At 49.4% G+C, this 26,472-nt stretch overlaps 1 protein-coding gene across 1 annotated transcript in view; it reads right to left on the minus strand.

Annotated features, from left to right (window-relative positions):
• LOC133825365 (receptor-like protein 54) overlaps positions 1 to 23,702 on the minus strand; it is a 44,328-nt gene extending 20,626 nt beyond the window's left edge. The window contains exon 1 of the mRNA XM_062258320.1: positions 23,591 to 23,702. Within this exon, the coding sequence (XP_062114304.1) occupies positions 23,591 to 23,702 (112 nt within the window). The remainder of the gene's footprint in view (positions 1 to 23,590) is intronic.
• Positions 23,703 to 26,472: the final 2,770 nt, after the last annotated feature.

Consider the following 26,472-nt stretch of genomic DNA (forward strand, 5'->3'; position numbering starts at 1 on the left):
TGTACAACTAAGGTACCTGTTGTGGTCCTCACCAGCTAGTCTCTATCACTCGTACTGGGCAGGTAGTGGAGACACAATCAAGTACTAAAGTGGAGGGGCTCCCACAGACTCTAACCATGTACTGGAGCCGACACCACTACATCTGATACCACTCTCCTGACACTGTACTTGCATACAATCTAGTTCCCTGGACCACAATGTATCAGGGGCCATTAGAGCCCATTATAAAAGGAACCCCACTTCCACTTGGAAGGGGTTGGAAAAAACACTGTAGCACTACACCATAAAAAATACAAGTTCATTTCACCATTTTCTTTCTGCAACTGTTCTTTGAGTTCTTTGGTTGACGAGTTCTCACCGTCAATAGTTTGGCGCCGTCTGTGGGAAGGATAGATTGTAAGTCACTGTTCTTCTGTTGATTCTGATAAGATAAAAGATGTCGCGACGTTCGAAATGGTTGAGAGAGCCGCGCGAGGTGGAAGTCCATAAGGGATCCTCCTCCACCTGCAAACATGGGGGCCCCAAGGGAGCATGAGCTTCCCAAAGATGAAAGGGAGGCATCATCCCCAGCAGGCCCACCTGAGGAGGATCGCCCAAGGTCGGCGGCTGCCCCAACAAGGGGTGTCGATGAGTTCCTACCTCCAAGGCCGCCGCAGGTACGAAACCCCGGTCGGCAGGATCCAGGCCCGTCGAAGTGTCGGGCTGATAAGCACCCTCGGGTCCACTCCGTCAGCTCGAGTTCGAAGTCTCAATTCTATGAAGATGAGATACGAGAACTTCACCGCAAGAATCAGAGGCTAGAAACCACCCTGGAAAACATGCAAGAGGTGCTAAATGGGCTGTTGCAAGGGAGATCAAACGTGACACTCCCTAAGAGGAAAGAGGGAAAACAGAGGGGGGTAGAAACCACCATGCCAGTAGATGACGGAAGGACCCGACTCTCCACTAGTAACACCCCCCGGATGAAGCAGCGCGAATGTCCTAGACCACCGAAACAGCCTCAGAAGCCAGAGCCGAAGACCAATGCTGCCCCTCGTAACGATGACGAGGTCATCTCAAGGAGAACACCCTTAGATTTACGAGAAGAACTCAACAAAAAGAGGGCGGGTAAAAGGACCACATCCCCTATGGTGCCCTGGGAAGGCAAAGGGAAGGGGGATCCTAACCCATCCGCTCAAAGAGACTCTCTAAGCAAGAGGAGGCAAGACCTGGACACAGAAATGAGGAGCCTACGAAGCAAAATCATCACCGCCTCTGGAGCTCAAGCCTTTGAGGATGAGTTCGATCATGAGTCACCCTTCATCAAGAAGATCCAAGCCATCCGGCTCCCGGCCAACTTCAAGAAGCCCTATATGACCCCCTATGAAGGAAGCACAGATCTGAAATACCATCTGGATGCATTTAACGACCTGATGAAGCTGAGGGGAATTAGTAGCGGGGCCAGATGTCATTGCTTCGATTTCACATTGAAAGGGCCTGCATACAAATGGTTCAAAAGACTTAGATCGGGGTCCATCAAATCTTGGCAACAGTTTTCTGATGAATTCCTCCAGCAGCACCATGCTGTGCGGGACTACACGATGCCAGGCACCAGCCTCGCCAATGTGAAGCAAGGAGAAAACAAGAGTCTAAAGAGCTACATTCAAAAGTTCAATGTGGAGGCAGCTAAAGTAGGTAGCTTGACCCACAGAGGGTTGAAGATGGCCATCACGGCTGGAGTGCGCCCAGGAAGAAAGTTATGGGATAACATGCTCAAGAGGGAGCTCACGAACTTAGATGATTTCTACGAGCGGGCGCAAAATTATATTCGCGTGGAAGATGGTCACGAGAGCCTTAAGGCTAGAAAAGACCAGAATTCACAGAAGCCCTCCATCTGGGAGAGCCAAAGCAATGCAAAGAAAAAGAGGGCCTATGAGGGGGCAAGAGATGATCGACCCCGGAAGCATTAGCGCTATGATGAGCGCAGACATGGACCCTACACCTTTTATACTGACCTCACCCATGCGAGAGAGCATATTTTCGTTACAAACGAAAACCAGGTCCCTTTCAGAAGGCCCCCGCCAATGAAAAAAGACCGGTCTAAAAGAGACCCCAGCAAGTATTGTCAGTATCACAAAGATATAGGCCACACAACTGCGGAATGCAACCATTTGAAGGTGGAAATTGAGGAGCTCATCCGCAGGGGGCATTTGGTCAGATATGTGCACAAGGAGAACCATAGGCCAGAAGAAGGAGCATCCGCACTGCGGGCGCGAGAGGTAGCCCCAGAAGTACAAGGAGAAGTCAGGACCATCTTTCAAGGGCCAGGATTCGAGGGTGAATCAAGGAAGGGCCGAGACAGATATGCCGGGGAGGCTAGATGGAGTCCACCACCGTGCATCCTAAGTCTGGAGCAACACCCCTTGAAGATTTTTAAGGGTGAAAATGACTCAATAACCTTCACCAAAGAAGACGCCCGAGGTGTACACTTCCCCCACAACGACCCCCTAGTGTTGACTGTCCAGCTTGCTAACATGAGGGTGCATCGGGTCTTGGTAGATAACAAAAGCTCTGTGGACATCTTGTATCGCCCAGCGCTGGAGAAAATGGAACTTAGCCTCCCACACCTAAAACCTTGCAATACTTCTTTGTATGGATTTATGGGAGATTCGATACAGCCCCTGGGGGCAATCAAGTTAGCCCTTACTATGGGAGAGCAGCCCAGAAAAACCACCATAACGGCAAACTTCGTTGTGGTAGATTGCGCCTCAGCCTTCAACGCGGTATTAGGGAGACCTTCTCTAAGAAAATTGAAGGCGATAACTTTTGTATACCATTTAGCTATGAAATTCCCGATTCCCAAGGGAATAGCATGCTTGAAAGGAGTGCAGAAGGAAGCGAGGGAATGTTATAACACATCCCTCCACACGGCCACAAAGTTGACAGCACCTATGATGATGGTTGTGCATGAAGGCGCGAACCCAAGCGAGTTGGATCCACAAGTCACAGAAGAGCCTAGAGCTGAACCGGTAGAGTAATTGGAGGAAGTAATGGTCATGAATGAGCCATTGAGGAAGTTAAAGGTAGGAAAAAACCTTGCCGGTGACATGAAGGAGAAACTAGTAGAGTTCTTAAAAGCCAACCTCGACGTATTCGCCTGGAGTCACGAGGATATGGTAGGGATAGACCCTGCGGTCATATGCCACCATCTGAACATCGACCCGAAAGCAAGGCCGGTGAGGCAGAAAAGGAGAGTACTAGACCCAGAGAGATACGCCACCCTAAAAGAGGAGGTTGACAAGCTGAAGGCAAATGAGTTCATTCGAGAGGCATTTTACCCACTATGGGTGTCGAACCCTATACTGGTCCCGAAGCCAAACAGAAAATGGAGGACTTGTGTTGATTTTACCAGCCTAAAAAAGGCCTGCCCCAAGGACAACTTCCCACTTTCTAGGATAGACCAGTTGGTAGACGCCACAGTGGGACACGAGCTACTTAGCTTCATGGACGCATGTTCAGGGTATAACCAAATACCCATGAACCCTGCTGACGAGGAGCACACTTAGTTGGACATCACTTACACCCCAAGGACCTCAATCAACGAGCAGGTACTTGCAGACTTTATAGTCGAGTTTGCCTACCGACCCCAATAGGAGGGGGAAATAGAGGAGAATGAACCGACACATTGAGAGGAAAGGCACCCCGAAGAATGGAGCCTCCATGTAGATGGGGCGTCTAACAAAGGTGGACCCGGTGTTGGCATAGTGATGACGGGACCTGAAGGGCACAAGATGTATTGTGCCTTGAGATTTGGATTCGAGGCTTCCAATAATGAGGCAGAATATGAGGCGCTATTGGCCGGTCTGGGGCTAGCTAAGGAGCTAAAGGTATCCCACTTGCATGTCTTTAGTGACTCACAACTGGTAGTGTTTCAGGTGAAGCGCGAATACCAAGTTAGAGGTCAAAAAATGGCTGCATATCTCACCAAGGTGAAGGAGTATTTGGATCAGTTCGAAAAATACACGATAGAATAGATCCCCAGGGAGCAGAACACGAACGCCGATGCACTCGCAAAACTCGCCTCCACACGAGACAAAGTTACGCTTGACTCTATACCTGTTGAATATCTCCCCAAGCCAAGCATAGCCGAAGAGAGGATCAACACGGTCAAGAGCTCCGAGGACTCATGGTTTGCACCCATTAAGAGGTACTTAAATGATGAGACCTTGCCCAAAATAAGAAAGAGGCCCGCAGACTGGTTTACAAAGCCGCCCAGTACACCCTAGTAGATGGAATCTTGTATAAGAGAGGCTTCTATACCCCACTCCTGCGGTGTGTTGATAAGGGAGAGGCGTCAAATTTTTTACAAGAGATACACGAAGGGGAATGTGGAAACCATGCTGTGGGGCAGTCCACAGAAAAAAAAGGCCGTCCGCCAGGGGTATTATTGGCCTACCATGGAGAAGGACGCGAGTGACTTCGCGAGAAGGTGTGACAAGTGCCAGAGACATGCGACTTACCCACGACAGTCACCAAATGAGCTGATGAGCATCACCATCCCGTGGCCCTTCGCTGTGTGGGGGATTGATTTGATAGGGGCACTGCCAACTGGAAGTGGAGGAGCCAAGTATGCGGTGGTAGCGGTCGACTATTTCACTAAGTGGGTGGAAGCAGAGCCTTTAGTCAACATAACGGCTAAGCAGATCACCACTTTTGTCAACAAATATATTGTTTGCAGGTTGGAGTACCTTACAAGATCATCTCCGACAATGGAACGGAATTTGAAGGAGGGGTGTTCGAGGACTACTGCAAGGCCAAAGGAATCAGGAGGAGTTTCTCCGCAGTAGTAAACCCGCAAGCCAATGGACAAGTAGAGGCCATCAACAAGATCCTGAAAAGGATCTTGAAAACTAAGTTGGAAAAGTTGAAAGGGGCCTGGGTCGAGGAACTCCCAAATGTGCTCTGGGCCTACAGGACCACCCCCCGTTCCACCACTGGGGAGACACCTTTCGCCTTGGCCTACGGCTATGAAGTTGTCCTTCTGGTAGAAATGAAGGTTAACTCCCTCTGCATGCAAGCATACGATGACTAGGCTAACATCACAGCATTGGTCGGGAACTTGGTCCTGCTGGAAGCCAAGAGAGAAAGGGCACAACTAAGGCTGGCCACATATCAGCAACGGGCAGCGAGGTATTACAATTCAAGGGTGCGAGAGAGAAAGTTCAGGGTAGGGGACTTAGAATTGAGGAAGGTACTCCCCAACACACGAGACCTGGGGGCGGGGGTACTGGGGGCGAACTGGGAAGGACCCTACCAGGTCGCTCAATGTATACCATCAAACACCTATAAGCTGGCGCACATGGACGACATCGTCGTGCCTCGAGCATGGAATGCGGAACACCTCAAGAAGTACTACCAGTGAGACTTCCACATCCAATGCAGGCAGTATTTGTGCTTAGTTTGTTGCGTGTTATGTTAGCTTAGTAGATGTTATCCAGATTTCCGGATAGCGTTTAGATTGATGGCCTCGGGGAAGCAGAATTATCGATGTCTTTCACGGAGGGTGACCAGAGCTCGCGGATGGACAGAAAGGCTTCGCCTCTCCTGTCTAGTATCCGGATTACTCTTCCAAGCAAGCACAACACGGAAACTCGTCGACTCTCCCGGATTCCCGAAGGATACCCCTCGGGGAGGCCCCTTCCAGGAGAGGCTCTTCGAGTGGTCTCCGCGGAAACAGTTCCGTGCCCCGCACAGAACAAAACCGAACGGTCGAGTCCGGGAGAAGGCATATTTGGAATGATATCCGTCTGACACAGGATCCCGCCTGACACGCCCGTCAGGTCAAAGCCGCACACATCCCAGCACGCCTAAGGGTACCTTTTCGCCTACTGTTCCGCTGACAACTTGGAAAAGACGGCTGACTTTGTGTGTTCCCCATACTTTCACGTAAATATACCCACATAGAGTCTGGTAGCCATGCTACTACAGTAATTGTATCCCCTATTTATGGCTGGTGTAATTAAGACTCATGTACGTAGAGAAAAACCCTAATCCGAAACCCTAGCTATAAAGACCCCTTCCTTTTACAAGAAGGAGGACCGAGAGATCACATAGCAAAAACTCTACCAAAATCTCTCTAGCTTCATCTTCTTCAAGAGAACCCGAGAGAAACATTGTGAGTGTGTGAAGTTCTTATGCACCAGCCATCTTACTGTAACCTTTTCCAAGTATAATAACATCGACTCGTGGACTAGGGCTTGTTAACACCTGAACCACGTAAAAACACTGTTTGTTTAGTTACATTTCAGTATTTCTACAGTCCTTATCTTTTTATTATTCTGTTAGTTATTCGTTTCCGAAAAACTCGGTAAACATTTTGGTGCTTTCATTGAGAGCTGTAGGAAGTTGTTAGTCAGCTCTTTTTCTGTGTACGTTTTTTGTATTCACTTCGTACTAAAGAGATGGTGACTACGCGAAAATCCGCTGTTGACAAAAATGCTACGGTCAACCCCGATACCGTGATGGAAGATGTGGTGCAAAGCGAACCCTTAGACTACCGAGGTGAAGACCCGACATCCCGCCAGGATCAGGTCAGTACCGAAGATACAACATACTTAGAAGACGAAGAAGAGTATGTCCAAGACGGTTATTACAAGGACGGATGCTACTATGAGAAGGACCCAGAACTGGTCCAAGTAGCCGAAGAACTGGTGGCCACTAAGGCCAAGCTTGCTGAGCAGGAGCGCGTCTCCGAAAGAATGCAACGCATGATGGAACGCCTCCAAAGTAAGTTCGGAGATCTAGGCGACTCGGACGAGGATACCTCTGTTCGAGGTGGTGCTGATGCCCCCATGCCGGATCCAGCCGCTGCTGGACCATCCAAAGCCGCCCCTAACAAGGGCAAAGAAAAAGTTGGAGAGCCTGTGCGCGCTGACGCCCCTGCACCTCCTAAAGGCGTGAATCACCAGGCCGACTGCCCCCCCCGCGCGCAGAAGGTCTCTGGCGCTCCTAAGCCCAGACGCCCTTCAGCCCCAAGGGGGCACTCTGTGCCTAAAGGGCCCGGTGCTAAGGCACCCAGGCCTAGGGGAAGGAACAACCGCCCCAGTGATTCCGTCAATCAGGACGGTCGGGCTGCGAACTCGCACTCCGAAGATAGCTGGTCCACGGTGGACCTAAGAAGAAGGTTGGAGGCCAAGTATGAGAAGGCCAAAGGGGAAAAAGCCCGGCCTCGCGGAGATGACCTCCGAAATCATATTAATGACAAGCTCCGGGGACGTGACCTCCCGGAAAGTGATACGAAGAGGCTCGAGGAACAGATTGCTGCCTTGACCAAGCTGGTCCGGAAGCAAAGTGGGGCCCTGTCAGATTCTGAGGAGGAAGACCCGGAACCATGTATTAGGAGGATCGCGGAAACGTCCCTCCCGGATAACTTCAAAATGCCTCACATAGAATTATATGATGGGAGGACAGACCCGCGTACCCACCTAGCTAAATACAATAAAATGATGCAAGTGGCGCACGTCAGTGAGGACGCCAAATGCATGTGCTTCTCACTCACCCTTACCAAGTCTGCGGAGGACTGGTGGAAAAGATTAGCTCCCGGATCAATCCACAGTTGGAAGGAGCTACAGTCCGCGTTTAGGAGGCAGTTTATTGCTGCCCGCGACCACGACATGGAGGTTGGTTCTTTAACCAACATCAAGCAGCAACCCACTGAGAACCTCAAAGCTTTCATTCAGAGAATGATGGAAGCTGCTGCAAAAACCAAGGTCAGCGATGACATGAAGCTGATCGCCCTTCAATCGGGCCTTACTGTCGGCTCCCTGCTATGGGGGGAAATGCAAAGGAGACGGGCAGAAACCCTGTCCGAATTCATGTCAAAAGCTCAGGGAATCATCAACCTTGAGGATGCCTACCAGCAAGCCTTTGGAGTTCCCCCGGCTCCAACCCCTTCCGTGACTGCGCCGAGCTTTGCTTCGCAAGCTCCCGCACCAGTCCTCACGCTTCCAGGAGCCCGATTCACTCCGAGTGTGTATGGGCCTTCCGCGTCTGCTCAGACGCCGGGTCAAACCCATTTCTCTGGGTATGGAGCGGTACAAACCGGATGTAGTATCGCTCCTAGCATGCCGCAGCCGCAAGCGGAAGCCCCGGAACGAAGTTTGAGCCAATCGCGGAGCAAACGAAGCGGAAGAAACTCCAACCGGGGAGACCATTCAAAGAAACCCCGAAAGGATTATGAGCCCAAGTTCACGGAATATACCAGTTTGATAGACTCGCGAGAGAATGTCTATCGGGCGACCTGTAATATGGTCAACTACAGGAAGCCCCCGAAAGTGTCTCACGGAGGAAGGCGTCCGCGAGACTCCAATAAGAGGTGTGAGTTCCACGGAGACGTGGGGCACACCACGAATGAGTGCCTTCAGCTGAAGGATGAGATCGAGTCCCTGGCAAGAGCGGGACACCTCGGTCAGTGGGTGAGAATACCCATAATCTATCCCGGACAGGGGGTAGTTCATGGAGCTGCATATTCACCGGGACAGAGGGGGGCCGCTAGCGCTCCTGGAGCCGGTCACCCCCAAGCTTCCGGGTCTCAGTTCCCAGCACTTCCTCCTCCACCTGCTCCGGCGCCCATTGCCTTGTTGGCTCCAGGGCCAGGCAACCCATATCCGCCCGGCCTTGCTCCGCCACCCGTTGACGGACACGTCGCCACCATTTCCGGAGGACCACACCTTGCCGGAAGCACCCGCAACTCCCAGAAGAGGTACTTGAGGGAGTTAGAGCACGCCGAGGAGATGTGCGCCTTGGTCCAATCACCTGCTCAACGTCCCCGAATGATGGATCTTCCCATCACCTTCACGGAGGACGATGCTCGACATGTGCACTTCCCCCACAACGATCCCCTCGTGGTGGAAGCCCAGATTGCCAATAAGAAGGTCTCACGGGTCTTGATCGATAACGGAAGCTCCGTGAACATCCTCTTCAAAGCGGCCTTCCACGCGATCGGATTGACCGAGACGGACCTGGCCCCATGCCCCATTCAGCTTCAAGGTTTCAATGGGGACGCACTCATGCCATTAGGCAAAATTCAACTTCCGGTCACCCTCAGAGGAGAAAGCGACGCTTGTGCCTTCAAGCATAGCACATTCGTGGTGGTCGACTGCCCCACGGCGTATAATGCCATCTTAGGCCGACCGGTCCTGATCGATTGTGGGGCCATAACCTCGATACGTCACTTATGCTTGAAGTTTCCCTGCGACGATGGGCGTATTGGCACCCTCCGAGGAGACCAGAGAAGTGCACGGAGCTGTTATAACGTCTCCGTCCAAGCCGTCTACACGGTCTGAGAGACGTTTGCTGCCATTCCTTTGGCGGAAGTATTGCCAGAAACTAGGGATGCTCAGGAGGCATACTTTGACGAACTCGACCCAAGAGTGGGAATCGAGAAAGCAATAGAGCCGATGGAGGAAGTCGAAGAGGTGATCCTCAATCTGGGAGAACCCACCAAGGTCATTCAGGTGGGGAAAAACCTGCCGTCGGCCGTTCGAGATAAGATCGTGGCCACTGTGAAGGATAATCAGGATATCCTGGCATGGTGCCACGCTGATATGACGGGGATTAATCCCAATGTTGCGTGCCACGCACTCAACATAGACCCAGCTGCAACTCCAATTCGCCAAAAGAGGAGGCCGCTGGACCCAGTGAGAGCCGAAGCCGTCAAAGCTGAAGTGGACAAATTGATGTCCATAGGCTTTCTCCAGGAGTCGCACTATCCCGTGTGGTTGGCCAACCCAGTTCTGGTCCCGAAACCCGATGGGTCCTGGAGAATGTGCATTGACTTCACGGACCTAAACAGGGCCTGCCCGAAAGATTGTTTCCCTCTCCCGCGAATCGATCAGATGGTGGACGCTACTTCCGGGTACGAACTCTTATCCTTCATGGATGCGTACTCCGGATACAACCAGATCAAGATGCATGTCGCGGACCAGGAACACACCAGTTTCGGTTTGAAGAATGCTGGGGCGACTTACCAGCGTCTGGTAAACAGAATGTTCAAGGACCAACTGGGGAGGAACATGGAGGTGTACGTGGACGACATGTTGGTAAAGTCCAAGACCTCCGGGGACCACAGTAACGACCTTGAGGAAGCTTTCGCCGTGATCCGAAAGTACGGGATGAAACTAAATCCAAAGAAATGTACTTTCGGGGTCTCGTCTGGGAAGTTCCTCGGTTTTATTGTCAGCTCCCGCGGCGTGGAAGCCAACCCTGAGAAAATAAAGGCGTTCATAGATATGCCTTCCCCCCGGAAGCATAAGGATGTCCAGAGCGTTACCGGAAGGATAGCTGCTCTCAGTCGCTTCGTATCCAAGGCCACCGACAAGTGTATCCCCTTCTTCAATGTTCTGCGAGGGAACAAGAAGTTCGAGTGGACCCCCGAATGCGAAGCGGCCTTCCAACACCTCAAAGAACATTTAACCCGAGCCCCCATTCTGTCCAAGCCGGTCGAAGGAGAGGCGTTGTTCTTATACCTAGCTGTGACTGAGCACGCAGTAAGTGCCGCTCTCGTCCGGGAAGATGGCCGTATCCAGCTCCCTGTGTATTACGTAAGCAAGAGGTTATTGGACGCCGAGTCCAGATATTCGATGATCGAGAAACTCTCCCTCTGCTTGCTGATCGCTTCACGGAAGCTGAGGCCATATTTCCAGGCGCACACCATCAAAGTACTCACCAACCACCCTCTCCGACAAGTCCTGCAGAAGCCCGAGTCTTCTGGCAGATTGCTTAAGTGGGCCATGGAACTAAGCCAGTTCGACGTCCACTACCAACCGCGTGTTTCCATAAAAGGTCAAGCTCTCGCGGACTTTATTGTGGAGTGCTCGGGAATGAATGACCTCCCAGAAGATCCTGTCCCGGAACTTCCCACCTGGAAGGTCTACGTAGACGGAGCCTCAAATGAAAAAGGAGCTGGAGCGGGGGTTATCCTAATATCTCCCCAAGGGCATCAGCTCCAGAGCGCCATCCGTTTCGCATTCCCAGCATCCAACAACGAGGCAGAACACGAAGCCATGTTAGCTGGGTTACGACTGGCCAGAGAAGTCGGAGCCCAAAAAATCGAAGTGTACAACGACTCCCTACTTGTGGTAAACCAAATATCCGGGGAATACCAGACGAAAGGCGAAAGGATGGCTGCCTACGTGTCTCTCTCCCGCGACCTACTACAGCATTTCAAAGGCTACCAAATCCGCCAGGTCCCCCGGGACCAGAACTCACTCGCGGACACGCTGGCCAAGCTTGCAACGGACCCGGAGATTGAACAGTATGGCTTAGTCCCCATCGGGCACTTAGAAGCCCCCAGTACTGAGATGCGAAGGATAAACGCCATCATCGACCATTCCCACTCCTGGATAGGACCCATCCTCAGATTTCTCACCACCGGAGAACTCCCCACCGATAAAGCTGACGCAAGGAAGCTCCAATATCAAGCTCCCCGATACGTGGTTATGGATGGAAAGCTTTACCGCAGGGGGTTATCCATACCCTTCCTTAGGTGTGTTGTCGGAACCGAAGTCAGCACCATCATCCATGAGATTCACGGAGGCTTCTGTGGCGATCATACCTCCGGGCTGAGCCTCTCCAAAAAAATCCTTCGACAAGGATACTTCTGGCCCACCATGAAGAAGGATTGTGTGGATTATGTCAGGAAGTGTGAGCAGTGCCAGAGGTACGCCAAGGTTCCGCGAGCGCCGCCTACGAAAATTACCCTAATGACCAGCCCCTGGCCGTTCGCCGTTTGGGGCATTGACCTAGTAGGTTCCCTCCCCACTGGAAAGGGTGGAGTGAAGTACGCCATAGTCGCGGTAGACTACTTCACCAAATGGGCTGAAGCTGAACCTATGAACACGGTCACATCTAAAAAAGCACTGGATTTTGTCATCAGGAATATAGTGTGTCGTTTTGGGCTTCCACGGAAAATTGTGTCCGACAACGGAAAGCAGTTTGACAGTGAACACTTCACGAACTTCTGTGCCTCGCATGGAATTATCAAAAGCTTTTCTGCAGTCGCCAGACCCCAGGCTAATGGACAAGTGGAAGCTGTAAACAAAATATTAAAGACCACGTTGAAGAAAAAACTCCAAGCCTGCAAGGCTCACTGGCCGGAAGAACTTCCGCGAGTACTTTGGGCCTATCGCACAACAGAGAGAACTTCGACGGGGCACACGCCTTATTCCATGACCTTCGGTTGCGAGGCCGTCATCCCAGTAGAAGCTATGATCCCCTCTCACAGGCAAGACACCTACGATCCTACCCGGAACCATGCCCTCCTCCAGGAGTCCTTAGACATGATCGAAGAGCTCCGGGAGCAGTCGCAGGTCCAACTAAAAATGTACCAAGGCAAGATAGCCCGACACTTTAACACGAGAGTCCAGAGTCGTGCATTCGAAGTTGGGGACCTTGTCCTACGGAGAGTATTTCCTGCTACGCAGGATCCGGGAGTAGGAGTCCTCGGACCCAACTGGGAAGGCCCCTACGAAGTCCAAGAAAAAGTGGGCCATGGGACGTATCACTTAAAGAGACTCGACAGATCTAAAGCCCCGCGCGCCTGGAACGCGGAGCACCTCCGCCGTTACTACCAGTAAGCCCCGGACCATCCAGTCGGAAGTCCTTGGTGAAAATAACAAAAGTGAAAAATGTGGAAATAATCCTCCCTGTTGTAAAACTAACGCCTAGCAGGCTATTTTAATGAAACACGGAGGGATTCACTCCGCTTTTACTGCACTTTTTATCCCTATGTTCAAAGCTGCGTTTTAACAAGCGACCACGCGGTCCGGAGACGTCCGGACCCCACGCTCACTTGGGGGGTATACATGGCTAAGGCTTAGCCATACGCCCCTTGAACAAAACGTACACAGAACACCACGTATGTGCTAGCATTGTGTTTGAAGTTTTTAAATTGTTTTGCTCTAATTGTTAAGCTTAGGTTTATTTGTTGCCATGAACATGCTTGCATTACGTGTCATATGTGCATTATGTGCTTAAGTGAAAATTACCACAGAAATGCCTGCCATTATGTATCATGAGAATTATCTCTTGTGTAGCCCAGCGATGGACGGGACTGGGGGTTGAGGCACGTTCATAGAGCTACGCCAAAACACCCCCAGCTCCTTGACAAGTCCTTTGCAGAATTCTCCGCGAGCTCTGCAGAGCTTTGCTTCGCAAGCTCCAGCTCCGGGTCCCGCAAGGCGAAAGATGGCAAGATCCGCGAGCGCTGAAGAGCTTTGCTTCGCAAGCTCCAGCTCCGGGTCCCGCAAGACAAAAGATGGCAAGATCCGCGAGCGCTGTAAAGCTTTGCTTCGCATGCTCCAGCTCCGGGTCCCGCAAGACAAAAGATGGCAAGATCCGCGAGCGCTGAAGAGCTTTGCTTCGCAAGCTCCAGCTCCGGGTCCCGCAAGACAAAAGATGGCAAGATCCGCGAGCGCTGTAAAGCTTTGCTTCGCATGCTCCAGCTCCGGATCCCGCAAGGCAAAAGATGGCAAGATCCGCGAGCGCTCTAAAGCTTTGCTTCGCGCGGATCTAGCCTCGCAGGGCTCCATGCCAGGTCCCAGAAGCCAGCCACCATGAGGTTCGCAACAACAGTTAGTTTTGCTTCGCAAAGATCTAACCTTAAGTCTAGCGACGCTCACCAAAAGAACTCCCGTTCCAAACAATGGAACGACTCACCTTAGCAATCCCAGCGAACAGTATAACTACAAGTCCCGGGATTGGCTATTTGCCTCAGGAAAGATAAAGTACGGTGAAAGGAGCCTGGCCGTTGGAACCAGAAAACCTTCGTAACCTAGAAACTACGTGGGGAAAGACATCATCCGTTAAAGCTTCAACTGGGAAGTGCATAAGTTTTGGCCGTTGGAACCAAAACCCCATACGCCCCTACAACAGTTTCTACCGTATAAATGTCTACCCTAAGCGCAAAGATAAATAAAGAACTCGGCAGAAAAGAAAGGAGAATGCTATGATTATGGCAAAATTGTCCTCAATGAAAAACTCAAAATGAAAAACAATTAAAGATAAAACCCCTTCAAGCATTGGGGGTAACTACAGCGTCCACGACCGCAGCTTCGGGGGCATCTGTTTCAGCTGAGGCTGGCGGAGTCGGCTCATTGGAAGGAGGGATTTGGTCATGAGAAGGTTCAGAGGTCCCCGCCTCTCCGGGATCTCCCGCCTCAGGAGCTTCAGCACGTTCGTCAATGTTATAAGTTTGGACGTACGCCTCTGGGCCCTGATCCCACACGAGTAGCTTCTCCCTCATGGCTTCGGCATCATCTCCCAGATAGCCTAACACCTCCGGGTTCACTTTCCAGAGTTGATGCATGAGGACCACATGCGATATATTAATAGTCCTGTTCAGTATCACCTCAGCATCCTCCTTCTCCTTCAACCGCTCCGCCTCGGAGGTTGCCAGCTGTGCTTCCGCGGCAGTTAGTTGGGCCCTCAACTTTTCCATTTCGGCCTTGGAGGCATCCCGCTCCCCCTTAAGAGAATCAATCGCCTTGCGCTGCTCCCTATTTTGGTTCAGCACGGATTGCTTCTCGGTCACATGCCCCCTGGCAGTGAATTGCAAAGCCCCGATCTCTTTATCCTTCTCGGCGAGCCCCAACTGAAGCATAGACACGAGATCCCTGCTCCTCTTATGGAGTTGCTCCTCGTCGTGCAGCTTACTCTGAAGAGTGGAATATTCCTCTTGCCGCTTAAGGAGGAGATCATTCTTTGATTGCAAGCGGGCTTCCAGGGTATCTTTCTCCACCTTGGCTTGGGACAGCTCTTCCCGGAGCTTGGAGTTTTCGGTCTTAATCCCATCCGACCGCTGTCTAAACTCATTCTCTGCCTTGGCCCGGTACTCTTGATATTTGGCAAGATATTTCTTCTCCGCCTCTTCTTCAGCCGTGCGCCGGGCCTGATCAATCTTCTCCGAAGCACCCAAGGCCTGTTGGGTCAGTTTCTGTTTCTCCGCTTCCAAGGCCTGGCGAGCCAGTTGGCTCTCCTCCAGCTGAACCAGAGCTGCACCAACCTCCCGGAACGAGCGTTCCGCGATCATAGAGGCCTGCAAGGAAAGACAACAGAATGAGCTAAAGCAGGACCAAAAGACAGGTGGTCCCAAAAAAAAAAAAATAAATAAATAAATAAATAATAACAACTGACGGCTTACCCCGGACAGTTGCTGCTTCACAGCGTGTGTCAGCAACAGCGGATCCTTGCTGCTGCTGATGGCCCATTTCTCAGAATTGAGCTCGCATAAGCTCAGGGCCATGTCCTCCATCATCTCAGCTCCGAACGGCGCCAATGCACGTCCGAGCCTAGGCACCAGCCTCTTCTCCAAGGCTGGACCATCCAGAACCGCTCCGGCCGGGTGAGGAGATCTCACCCCCTCGGCCAGCTCAGCCCTCTTCACGGCAGACAAGTTATCTGCCCTTCCCTGAGTAACGGCCTTCTCCGCCTCTAGCCGCCTCTTCAAAAAACTATCGACCCGTCTTACACCCTCCAGGAAGGCAGCGGGAAAACTGGTTGGCTTCCGCGGAAAGTGGAACTTCAGGCCAGGCAGGGGAAGATTGGTTGTCTGAGAAGACGGAGACCCCGGAAGGGTGGACCCCCTTTGGGCTGGAGGAGGAGGCAGCCGGGGTATTAAGGCCCCGGTCTGTTGCTTTTGCTGCTGCGGTAGCAGAAGTAATTGCCCTTGTTGCTGCTACTGGTTTCGATGTTGCTGTTGCTGCTGCTGCGGCGTTGGTGATTGTCTCTCTTGTTCCTGTTGCTGCTGTTGTTGTAGTTGTGATTGCTGTCGTTGCTGTTGTTGTTGCCTTCGACCGGGAGAAGAGTGTCTAAGGCGTTTATTCTTAGCACCCTCAGCATCTTCTCCGGGACGCTTGCTCACCCCAGTTGTCCTCACGGGGAACACAAGCCCTTCCCCGTCGCTACTGCTACTCGAGACCATCATAGTCTCGGAAGGCCCTTCAGCAGGGGACTTCTCTACCCTCGGAGACGCTTGCGCCTCGCCACTTGTCTTCTTGGGGGAGGCAGCCTTACCTCCCCTACCAGCCTTGGTCTTCCGTCCTTTCCCCGTGGGCGGGTCTTGGCTGGTGGCAGCCTTCTTAATAAGCAAAGTAACCCTCCCCAACATCTTGGCTTCGAGATACTCTGCAAGAAACGTACAAAGCAAGGTTAACGAACCAACAAGAAATGAGAAAGAAGATAAGCGGAAGACAAGACAATCAGCAACATAAAAGTACAAGCAAGCCCGCCAGCAGGGAACAAGCAACAAGAAAAAGAAAAGTTTGAAAGGGACGACCATGCACGAGAAACGTGGATGGCCTTCCCCGAGCAAAACAAAACATCGCTTCCTGCTCCAGGAAGCTCCCGTACTCCTTGAAGTCCGGGAAGAACATGCTGAGAGAGGAAGGGTCAACCATGATGACACCTTCTGGCAGACTACCCTATCACAGTACCTGTCGAAAGGTATCCTACGCGGATCTAGCCTAAGGAAACGGGGATCAAACCCCATCTGAGAGGTCTGGGAAACCTCAGACAGGCTGGGGGTGTGGATCAATCGAAAACTAGTCTTACCTCTCCCGGAGGAACTAGCCCCCGGAGCCCCTTCGTTAGGATAAGCCGCGGCGTGGCGAGCCTCGATCTCCTCTCCCTCCGGCTGGGGGTCGGGGAACCTCTCCGCCCAACTAGGAGATAGAGTATTTTCGTCCCGAGCGGCTTGGGTGATCACCTTAGACAGCTCCAGGGCAATCTGCTCCCGGATGTCAGCCAACACCTGAGTCTGCCCCCTACCACTTACTGGCTCGATATTTTGGAAGGAGGCGAGTAACCCATACTCCCTCAACGATTCGGAGGTCACAAGTCCCTCCACTCTCAACTCTTCCTCAGAAAGCCCTTCGTAGAACTTGGACCTCCTTATCATCTCCGCGCAGCGAGGTGTCCGTGGAACGACTTCTGCAAAAATCAAATACAAGCGTTAGAGATCCTCCCAAAAGGCAAATCAAACGCAAAGAAACAAAGTTGAAAAGGAAAAGAAGGAACACTTACCAGGGATTTTGAAGTCCAAAGATAGGGCTGGCACCCTCTTCAGCGGGAAGCCAGTCGTCAGGAACCAGTATTCCCGGAGGTCTGGAACCCTCGCGGTATGACAAGTGGGGCACATCACATCCGGGTGCCTTTCTAGCCTGTAAAACCCCACCTTTTCTGAGTGACCCCTCATAGGCTGAGACTTCAACCCATAAAAGTACAGCACCTCCTCCGGGGTAGGAGCTTCCAGTCTCCGGGACTTGCAAAAGATGAACCACCCCGCTAAGAGCTTGTAGCTGGGAGGAATTAACTGGAAGGGGGCAATCCCCGCCTTCACACAGAAATTGGCGAAGTAACTCCTTAGGGGCAAGTGCGCTCCGCACACTATGTGTGCCCAGCTCCAGGCACCAAAGCCCTCGTGGCTCTGGCTAGCTGACTCACCCAGCACCGACAGACGGTGCCACATCAGACCTGGGATGTTCTTCAGGCCTGCCTCAGAGGAATACAGCTCCAGCATGCCATAATTCCTGAAAAGGTTCGGTTTTTGGTCCATCTCCCAGATGGAACTATTGGAGGTTGGTGGGCTAGCCGCGACCGCTTTCGCCTTTCCTTTCCCCTTTCCACCAGCGACAGGAGAGCCCTTCTCTTGGGCAGATTCAGCCTCCCCCGCAGCAAGGAGTTGTTCCTTCGAGATGTTCGTCACTGGACAAAAGAAAAGAAAGAAGAAAACACTCTAAGCAGTCAGCACCCTTGTCATACCCTAGTGGTATCAAAGGCGTCGGGGAGACCCTCCCCGAAAACTGCTTGGAGAGGCTCCCACCGAGCTTGCCGAGGGATTGGCACCATGCCACCCGAAGGACAGCAAGGAACCAGACTCAGACCCCGAGCCTAAGCCCACCAAAAGAAGTGTTTTTCCAGAGAAAGACACCCTAAAGGCGTTCATGCTTATGCCCTAAAACAGCAAAACAAGGGACGACTTTCCAAACGCAAATCGTCAAAACACGCAGAAAAGGCTACTTATCGACTCACAATCAATCACATGCCTACCAAAGCCCTATTCACACATGCACATAAGCAATAATGGCAGAAACCTCTACTCTAACAACTACCAACAACCTAAGGTTTGGGAGGAAAGAGCAAAGTAGAAATACTTACTGATATTCGGGTAGGTGGAGGTTGAAGGAGTAACTGGATCACTGCACAGCACGATCGCGAGAAGTAAAAGCTGCAAAGATGAACGGCGATTCAAACCAGGAACTTCGGGGAATAAACCCACTGCCAAATCAAAAAGAAAAGTTTCCAGATACTTACCAAAAGAAATGGCAAGTTCGGAGGAACGTAAGCTGGGAAGCCTGAGAGTTCGAAGGTTTGGAAATCTGAAAATCCTAAAGATGGAGAATCTGAAAGCGTAAAGAGGAAGAAAGGTCCTTTCCCTCGTTTTTATAGCAGGGAAGAAGCCGTTTCGAATTCCTCGAGTGGACGGTCCCGATCTTCCCATTCCATGTGCGTCAGATCCAACGGCTGGAGAGGAAGCGACGATCCTATTTATGACTCCTCGGATGGGAATAAAGTATTTATTTCCCATCATTACACCACCTCGGGCCCTGAGTACCATTATAAACCGTCAAATAGTCAGATGACTGACGCACGCATCCTCAACCAGTCGCCTCACGCACACGTCTTGGTCGCAGAACCATTCCCAGAATGACACGTGATCCTTGCCGCACTTGAGTACTTGATCTCAAACAGAAGAAATTCCTTTTCTCTTTCATACTAATACTCAGGCGGGAAAAAGGAACCCTTCCGGGAACACAGAAGGTGCCCCCTCGCCTAGTCTAAGAAACCGATTGTACAAGCTCCCGGATCTCTCAAAGCTCCGCGACCTTGGGGGGTAAATGTTATCCAGATTTCCGGATAGCGTTTAGATTGATGGCCTCGGGGAAGCAGAATTATCGATGTCTTTCACGGAGGGTGACCAGAGCTCGCGGATGGACAGAAAGGCTTCGCCTCTCCTGTCTAGTATCCGGATTACTCTTCCAAGCAAGCACAACACGGAAACTCGTCGACTCTCCCGGATTCCCGAAGGATACCCCTCGGGGAGGCCCCTTCCAGGAGAGGCTCTTCGAGTGGTCTCCGCGGAAACAGTTCCGTGCCCCGCACAGAACAAAACCGAACGGTCGAGTCTGGGAGAAGGCATATTTGGAATGATATCCGTCTGACACAGGATCCCGCCTGACACGCCCGTCAGGTCAAAGCCGCACACATCCCAGCACGCCTAAGGGTACCTTTTCGCCTACTGTTCCGCTGACAACTTGGAAAAGACGGCTGACTTTGTGTGTTCCCCATACTTTCACGTAAATATACCCACATAGAGTCTTGTAGCCTTGCTACTACAGTAATTGTATCCCCTATTTATGGCTGGTGTAATTAAGACTCATGTACGTAGAGAAAAACCCTAATCCGAAACCCTAGCTATAAAGACCCCTTCCTTTTACAAGAAGGAGGACCGAGAGATCACATAGCAAAAACTCTACCAAAATCTCTCTAGCTTCATCTTCTTCAAGAGAACCCGAGAGAAACATTGTGAGTGTGTGAAGTTCTTATGCACCAGCCATCTTACTGTAACCTTTTCCAAGTATAATAACATCGACTCGTGGACTAGGGCTTGTTAACGCCTGAACCACGTAAAAACACTGTTTGTTTAGTTACATTTCAGTATTTCTACAGTCCTTATCTTTTTATTATTCTGTTAGTTATTCGTTTCCGAAAAACTCGGTAAACAGTAGACAAGAGTCAAAGAGGTTTCCTAGATAACATCCCAAGTAGATGTAAACTTCTTATATATATATATATCATTTTGATCTGCCTACTATGAATGAAACTGTTCACAACTTCGCATGTTATTTTTCTTCTCTATGCGAGAATCAACCAAAGTGCCTACCGAAATAAATTTCACCAGACACTTGGGGGGGTAGGACAGGAGGCAAAACATACAGCAAGCAGGAAGATCCTAAAAAGGACACGTCGTATCAGGAGGATCGTAAAAAGGACCCTCTATCAGGAGGAACCCAAAAGGACCCCTTATATCAGGGCTTTAAACATATTCTAAAAAAAAGAAAAAAAATGCGTGGTGAAGCCTAACAAACAGGGAGGAGACCTTGCAAGGCATCTCCTGAAGTTCACAAGGATTAGCTACCCTTATGAACATCAAGGAGGCCAAAAGGTCTTAAAAAAAAAAACAACAAACTTCCAAATAAAGGCAGATACTCTCTCAAAGGGAGAAGCCCCAGAAAGAGCACCCGCCAATAAGCCTAGAGTGGCCACCAAGCTGTCTTGCCAAAAAGGTTCCTAAAAGAGACCCTTGCCAAAATAGTACTATGAATAATGATGAGAAGGACACTTCTCGCAAGAAATAATAAGCGCGCACAAAAATATATAAAAGGATAGCTAGAACCCAAGGGCTCAATATATTCTTATAAGAACAATCAAGAGGCACCAAAAAAGGACCCGTTGAACCCTTTCACATGGGCTCCAAAGGACCTCTAACCTGATAAATAAAAGAGGGGAACCTACCAAACCCCATCATACGGGCTCAAAAAGACCTCAAACACAGAGGAATAAGAGATGAATAACCGCATATGTATATATAAAAAAAGAGTTTTGGTAACATGACAAGATTTAAAAAAAAATTATTACAAGCACAATAAGCCTCGAACGAGCATACATCCACAGCGGACTAATTGGCAAAAATTATGAAGTGACGATCTCAAGGCCTCCTGCTACGGGCGTTCCACCCAGCCGCCCGAGCAACGGTGTGCTCGCCAAAGGAGGAGAAATCGAAGTTTGGATCCTGCCTCCATACACCGTAAAGGGCGCGTTCTATGGACCTATACTCAATAGCTGCCCTGTCCACCTCTAAGGAAGCGACCCTCTCCTGCGACGCAACTGTAGCAGCCTTAGCACCCTCAAGCTTGCCCTCCATGGAAGCGACCCTCTCCTGCGACGCAGCCGCGGTAGCCTTGGCACCCTAGAGTTCAGCCTCTAGGCTGGTGACCCTTTCCCTCAACATCGTGGCCTTGGCAATCGCCCTCTTCTTCTTTTTCAATGAGGCAAAAAATTTTGCCAAAGCCTTTTCTAGCCTAGACCTGCTTTCAACAAGCTCCCCGCTCAAGCTCCTGGATCCGAACCGCAAGATAGTCCCTCTCGGCATTCGACATGGAAAGGTTGTGAGCCGAGTCGGCAAACCGTTGAGCCACGGTATAGGCCTGCAGAAGAAAAATAACAACAACAGTGAAAGGTAACAAAAAAAAAGGGGAATAAAAAGATATAAGGCCGACATAAGATGCCTAAACTCACCCAGGCAGTAGAGCATGTAAGAGTCTCCCCAAGATCCGACATAGTGAAACTCCCAAGACCACTCCAATAAACTTCGGGGAGGCCTGAGGCGATCTGGACATACCGCCGCCCGTAAGAGGCCGCCATACAGCCCACCCAGGGCGCCCCTTCCAAGCCAAGGGTACCTGGTTGGGTAAGGACAGAAGACCCGCTCGCCAAAAAAGGAGGGGGCGTAAGAAGAACAGAAAAATGAGCCCTGGGTAGATCAGGAGGGGGTGCAGGAAGATCGGGAAAGTAAGCCCCTGATAGACTGGGGTCGAGGGGAGCCTGAGGAAAAGCGTCAAAGTCCGTAGGATCGGGGAAAAAAAAAAGCCCAGGCATGGCCTGTTGATCCTGGGATTGGGAAGCCATGTCAGGGTCGAATAGGACAAAGGGAGGGCATTCCCCAGGGGACGAAGATGGCTGGTTAGGTTGCCCATGTCTAAGGGAGACTCCCTTCGGCACACACTCGGCCTCACCTTCACCCGGGCGAGGCTCAGCCGAGGCATCCTTCGTCTTCTTTGACCTGGGAAGAGTCCACAACAACCTGGGATCTAAAACCGGAGACATCTTGTGAAGGTTGAGTTTTTCCACAGAGAAGAGGTATGTAGCCTTCTCACGGCGGTGTCAGCATTGAGGAATGTGTTCATAGCGTCTGCCTTCGATCAAACAACTACAGGTATGGCGAACTGCTTTGCACAATTCACACCATTGTCGACACGAAGTGCTTACTGGGAGTAGAATGAAAGTGCTCATGAACAGAAAGGGGGCCCTGCACAAAGAAAAAGTCCTACTTCCAGGACCCCAGGTTGGACACTACGCCATCTATCAAGGGGACTGTAGTATTGGCTTTTTGCAGGAAATAAAAGCCCTTGGATTTGGGAGAGGGAATGAGATTGTACAGGAAATGCACCTCTTGGGCCGTAGGAGCACGACAGACAAGTTCCATAAACACGATGAAGAGGCAACTCAAGGTCAGCCAACTGTTGGGTGCCAGCTGAATTGGAGCGAGGTCAAAATAGTTGAGAACCTCGATGAAGAACAGGTGTAATGGGATTGTACCACCTGCCTTCAGGATATGCTCGCTAAGGGCCATGTAGCCCATATTAGGGCAGTCAGCCCGACACTTGTCCGAAGGGATGTATAATGAGTACTCCTGAGGAACACAGTAGTGCTCTACTATATCCATCAATTTATTTTCAGACACGTGGGACACTAGGGTGGATGCTAATAGGGGGCATCATCCTAGTCATCAGCAGACACTTGTCATCGTCCTTTGTTCGGCATATCTACAAAACCAGAAGAAAAAGGTGAGGAGGAGACAGAACACTTTACCCTCCATTTTTTCTTCCTAGCAAGAGTCTTCCACCGAGGCACCGGCTGCGGAAGCGCTAAACTAGGGAAGATCAAAAATAAGGGCTGAAGAGAAAACGAGGCGACCCCATGACAGTCATCAGGAAAGAATGGGCTAGAAGTCTTAGGCGGGAGATGTCCCTCCATAAACTCCAACTCCATGTGCAAATCTAAAAGAGTCACCCTAAGGTTCGCTACATAGTCACTAAGGTCAAAGGGGAAAGGTACTGTGTCTCCCCTCAACACCGAGTCAATTTCGCTCTCTACCACCCAAATTTTACGCCTAAGTTCAGCCATGTGCTCGAGATGACGAATACGGGCCTGCCTTAAGGTGTCATGGTCACGGTAAGTATTTTCCTCAGGGGGCTCAGAGTCTGAAGACAAGTTAACGATCTCGACCCCCGGAGGAATGTCGAACGAACCTCCATTTTCCATTAGACCTCGTCCCGAAAGCAAAAAGGGTTCACGTATAAATGGGAGGATTGCTACAAAACACAAAGGAATAGGCTCAAAACCTCTAGGCACAAACACTCTAAATGACCCACTACGGGGTATGAATAAAGGGGCATGCATCAGGGCTAACTTATGACGAGCTCTGTCGGACTTGATATTCTCATCATTAACCGAGATAATGATGCCTTGCTCTCGGGTCATGGAGACTTTTCTCGGGTAGAACCCTGGATCGTTGTTCCTAAGGGGTTGGCAAGGTGCCAAGGGGACACACCTCCAAGCCTCATGTGGTCTGTATTGGCGCGTCGGGGTGGAACACTCCGAGCTCCATGGCCGGGGACAGCTTGGCGATGTTCTTGGGCTCCTAGGTCATTACCTTTTCCAGCTTGCTTAGGAATCTGATTGTCCTCGGGTTCCCAATGGGCCTTTTTCTGCTTTAGAGCAGGATTATTGTCAAATTTTCCTTTGCCACGATCCTGTGGCGGCATTGGGGTTCCAACTCCAGCTGGATGCTTGGTGGGCACTCAAACTAGCGGATTTTGTGCCTCTTCAGTCGGGTGCTTAGGGGGCACTGCGGCTGTAGTGATAGGTGGAACTCCAACAGGGTGCGCATGTGGCATGCCCGATGGGTGCCGAGCTAGCACATTAGCATTGGGGTCCACTCGTAGCCCTTGTGCTAAAAGAGTGGCCTTCATGGAAAGTACAATCTCCTGTAGGGCAGCAATGTTACTCTCTTGGGCGTCATTCTTTTGTAGTTGGGTGGCCCCCTGTTCACGGAGCACCACCACTTCCAGTGTCTCCTCTGTGTCCATGGGATAAGGGTATTCTTCTTCATAATACTCCTGATCGCCACCGTCGTCTTCATCATCATACTCGACTTCTACGTCATAATCCTCTACCATCTTAGGCATGTCCTGAGGTGGCTATCGACTGGTTTCCCCTCCTTCAACTCCGGTACGGGGAATACGTCATCTGTGAAATTTCTTCAAGTGGTTACCATGGCTGTAGATGTTCTGAATACTTTCTTCAAGCACTCTTTGAAAGCACCAAAATGTTGACTGCCTTTTTCCCTATCAACCTAAAGATGAGAGATTAAAGAAATAACAACAAGAACACAACAATTTTTACGTGGTTCAGGTTATCAAAGAGCCCTAGTCAACGAGTCTCTAGTATTAAAGAGATTGGAAGTTTGTTAGGGTAAGCTCTAGTGGAGTTTTCTCAGGCAGCGTTTATATTGCTCTGAGTACAAGGATATCTTTCTCTAAAATATCTTAACCTTTTACAATGAGACTCGCAACCCTATTTATAGAGGCAGGGTCATTAATGCTAATTACCTGTAATTAATACATATTCTCGTCGTTATTGGGCTATTAATACCACTTTAATGGATTGGGCTGCATTAACTGGACACCACGACCCAAGCGATATATGCGGGGCCCACTGCATAAAGTTACCTACTTTATGGGGAACATGGCCCTAACACTATCAGGACATGTCGTACGTATTTCCTTGTCAGGCAGCGTAGTGGGAGTGCAAATTGTTGAGTTGTACAATTGACAACACTGTGGACGGATCACCAAAAAGGTTGTCAGACAATCCTCTAAAGCTGCAAACCTGCATTGGTTTACACCTGCCTAGCCTTCTAGGTCCCGAGGACAAGATCCTTGGCCTGAAAGGCAACTGCTAATAAAGAGTTCGAGGACTACTAACTACTCCTCGGGGCATGGCCTCAGAGAGAGACGCCCATGCCCTATATCCGAGGGACGTGACCTTTAGTGGCAACATCTACCCTCCGAAGAATGACCGTCAGGGCGTGGCCTCACTTGAAGAGCACGCGTGTTTGGCACGTGCCCTACCTGCACTAGTTTTGAATTGCCACGTGTCCTTTGGTGAAAACATGGACAACACTATCTTTTATGAATGTTTTATTTAGCAAAATATCATATATTATGCAAACATATGACCTACTATATGCATCTAAGCCCAATTGCAAAAATATCACATATAGTGTAAATAGGCATGTTATAATTGGATGGTCCTAATCATTTTACTATATGAGCAAGTCTATGAATTTATGCGAAAATACAACAATTTATTTCATTTGCAAAAATCCTATAATTAATTTTCTAGAATTTATCCAAAATTCGAATTAATTATATTTTTGCAAAATATAAATAACTGAATTTAAATGAAATTTATCAACAATTAACAAAAGTTAATTTTAAATTTCATTTATCAACAGTCGTATTTAAATCCCATTTATTAACAAAAGAAAAACATTAATATTCTATTAATTGGTTTGCAAAATGTGAAATTTTTAAAATTAAATTAATTTTAAATTTCAAAAAAAAAATCATTAACTGTTTTTCAAAAAAAATATCTTGTGTTGTTACAACTATCAACAAATATCTTAACGATTTATTTAAAAAATATATTAATAGTTATATCAAGCCTAAAATATCTTAAAGAGTTAAACAAATTCAAATATCCATAAAACAACATCTAGTCAACAAATTTTCAAATTTCAAACAATTTAAATATTAAAATCCATAAGATAATCAGATATTAATATTTTCAAATAAATGATATCATAAGTAACAAGTATTTAAAAAAAATATCTTAAAATCCGATCACTTAATTCTAATATTTTAATATATTAAAAGATTTAAAATTAATTAGTTAACCTATTTTCAAATTTAAATTTGAAACATTGTAGAAAAGATCTAATTTTTTAATAATAACACACAACAACAATATCTTATTTTTAAAAATAATTTAATTGATAAAATAAATTTGATATTTTTGGGGATCGGGTAAAAAAATAATAATTGATGAATAGTACCCACCGTGGCTACTGGTGTACAAGCGCGCGCACAAGGGGAGACACTACCGAGGGGCGTGCGCTCTAGGGGAGCCGCTGTTAAGGGACGCGCACGGATGCGCGCTGCTACAGCCGAGAGCTGCACATGCGAGGAAGGGCAACACGTGCGTATGCGTATGTTGGAGGCCCTTGCAGCCCAAAACAAATCTAATTTGTTTTGTGGAATTTTTCGACCCAAAAATATTTTCTAAATAATTTTTACAATGTTTTACACAAAATAAAGCATTTATAAAAATTAATTGCATAGAAAACACAACAAAATAACCCAAAATTGCTAATAATCATATAAAAATTCAATATGCTTCATAAAAACACATGAAATTCATCATATTACTCAACACATAAAATAATTCAATTTTTACCATGTTCATGCAGGA

The sequence above is a fragment of the Humulus lupulus genome, chromosome 3 (genome assembly GCF_963169125.1).
Source record: "Humulus lupulus chromosome 3, drHumLupu1.1, whole genome shotgun sequence".
Classification (NCBI taxonomy): Eukaryota; Viridiplantae; Streptophyta; class Magnoliopsida; order Rosales; family Cannabaceae; genus Humulus; species Humulus lupulus.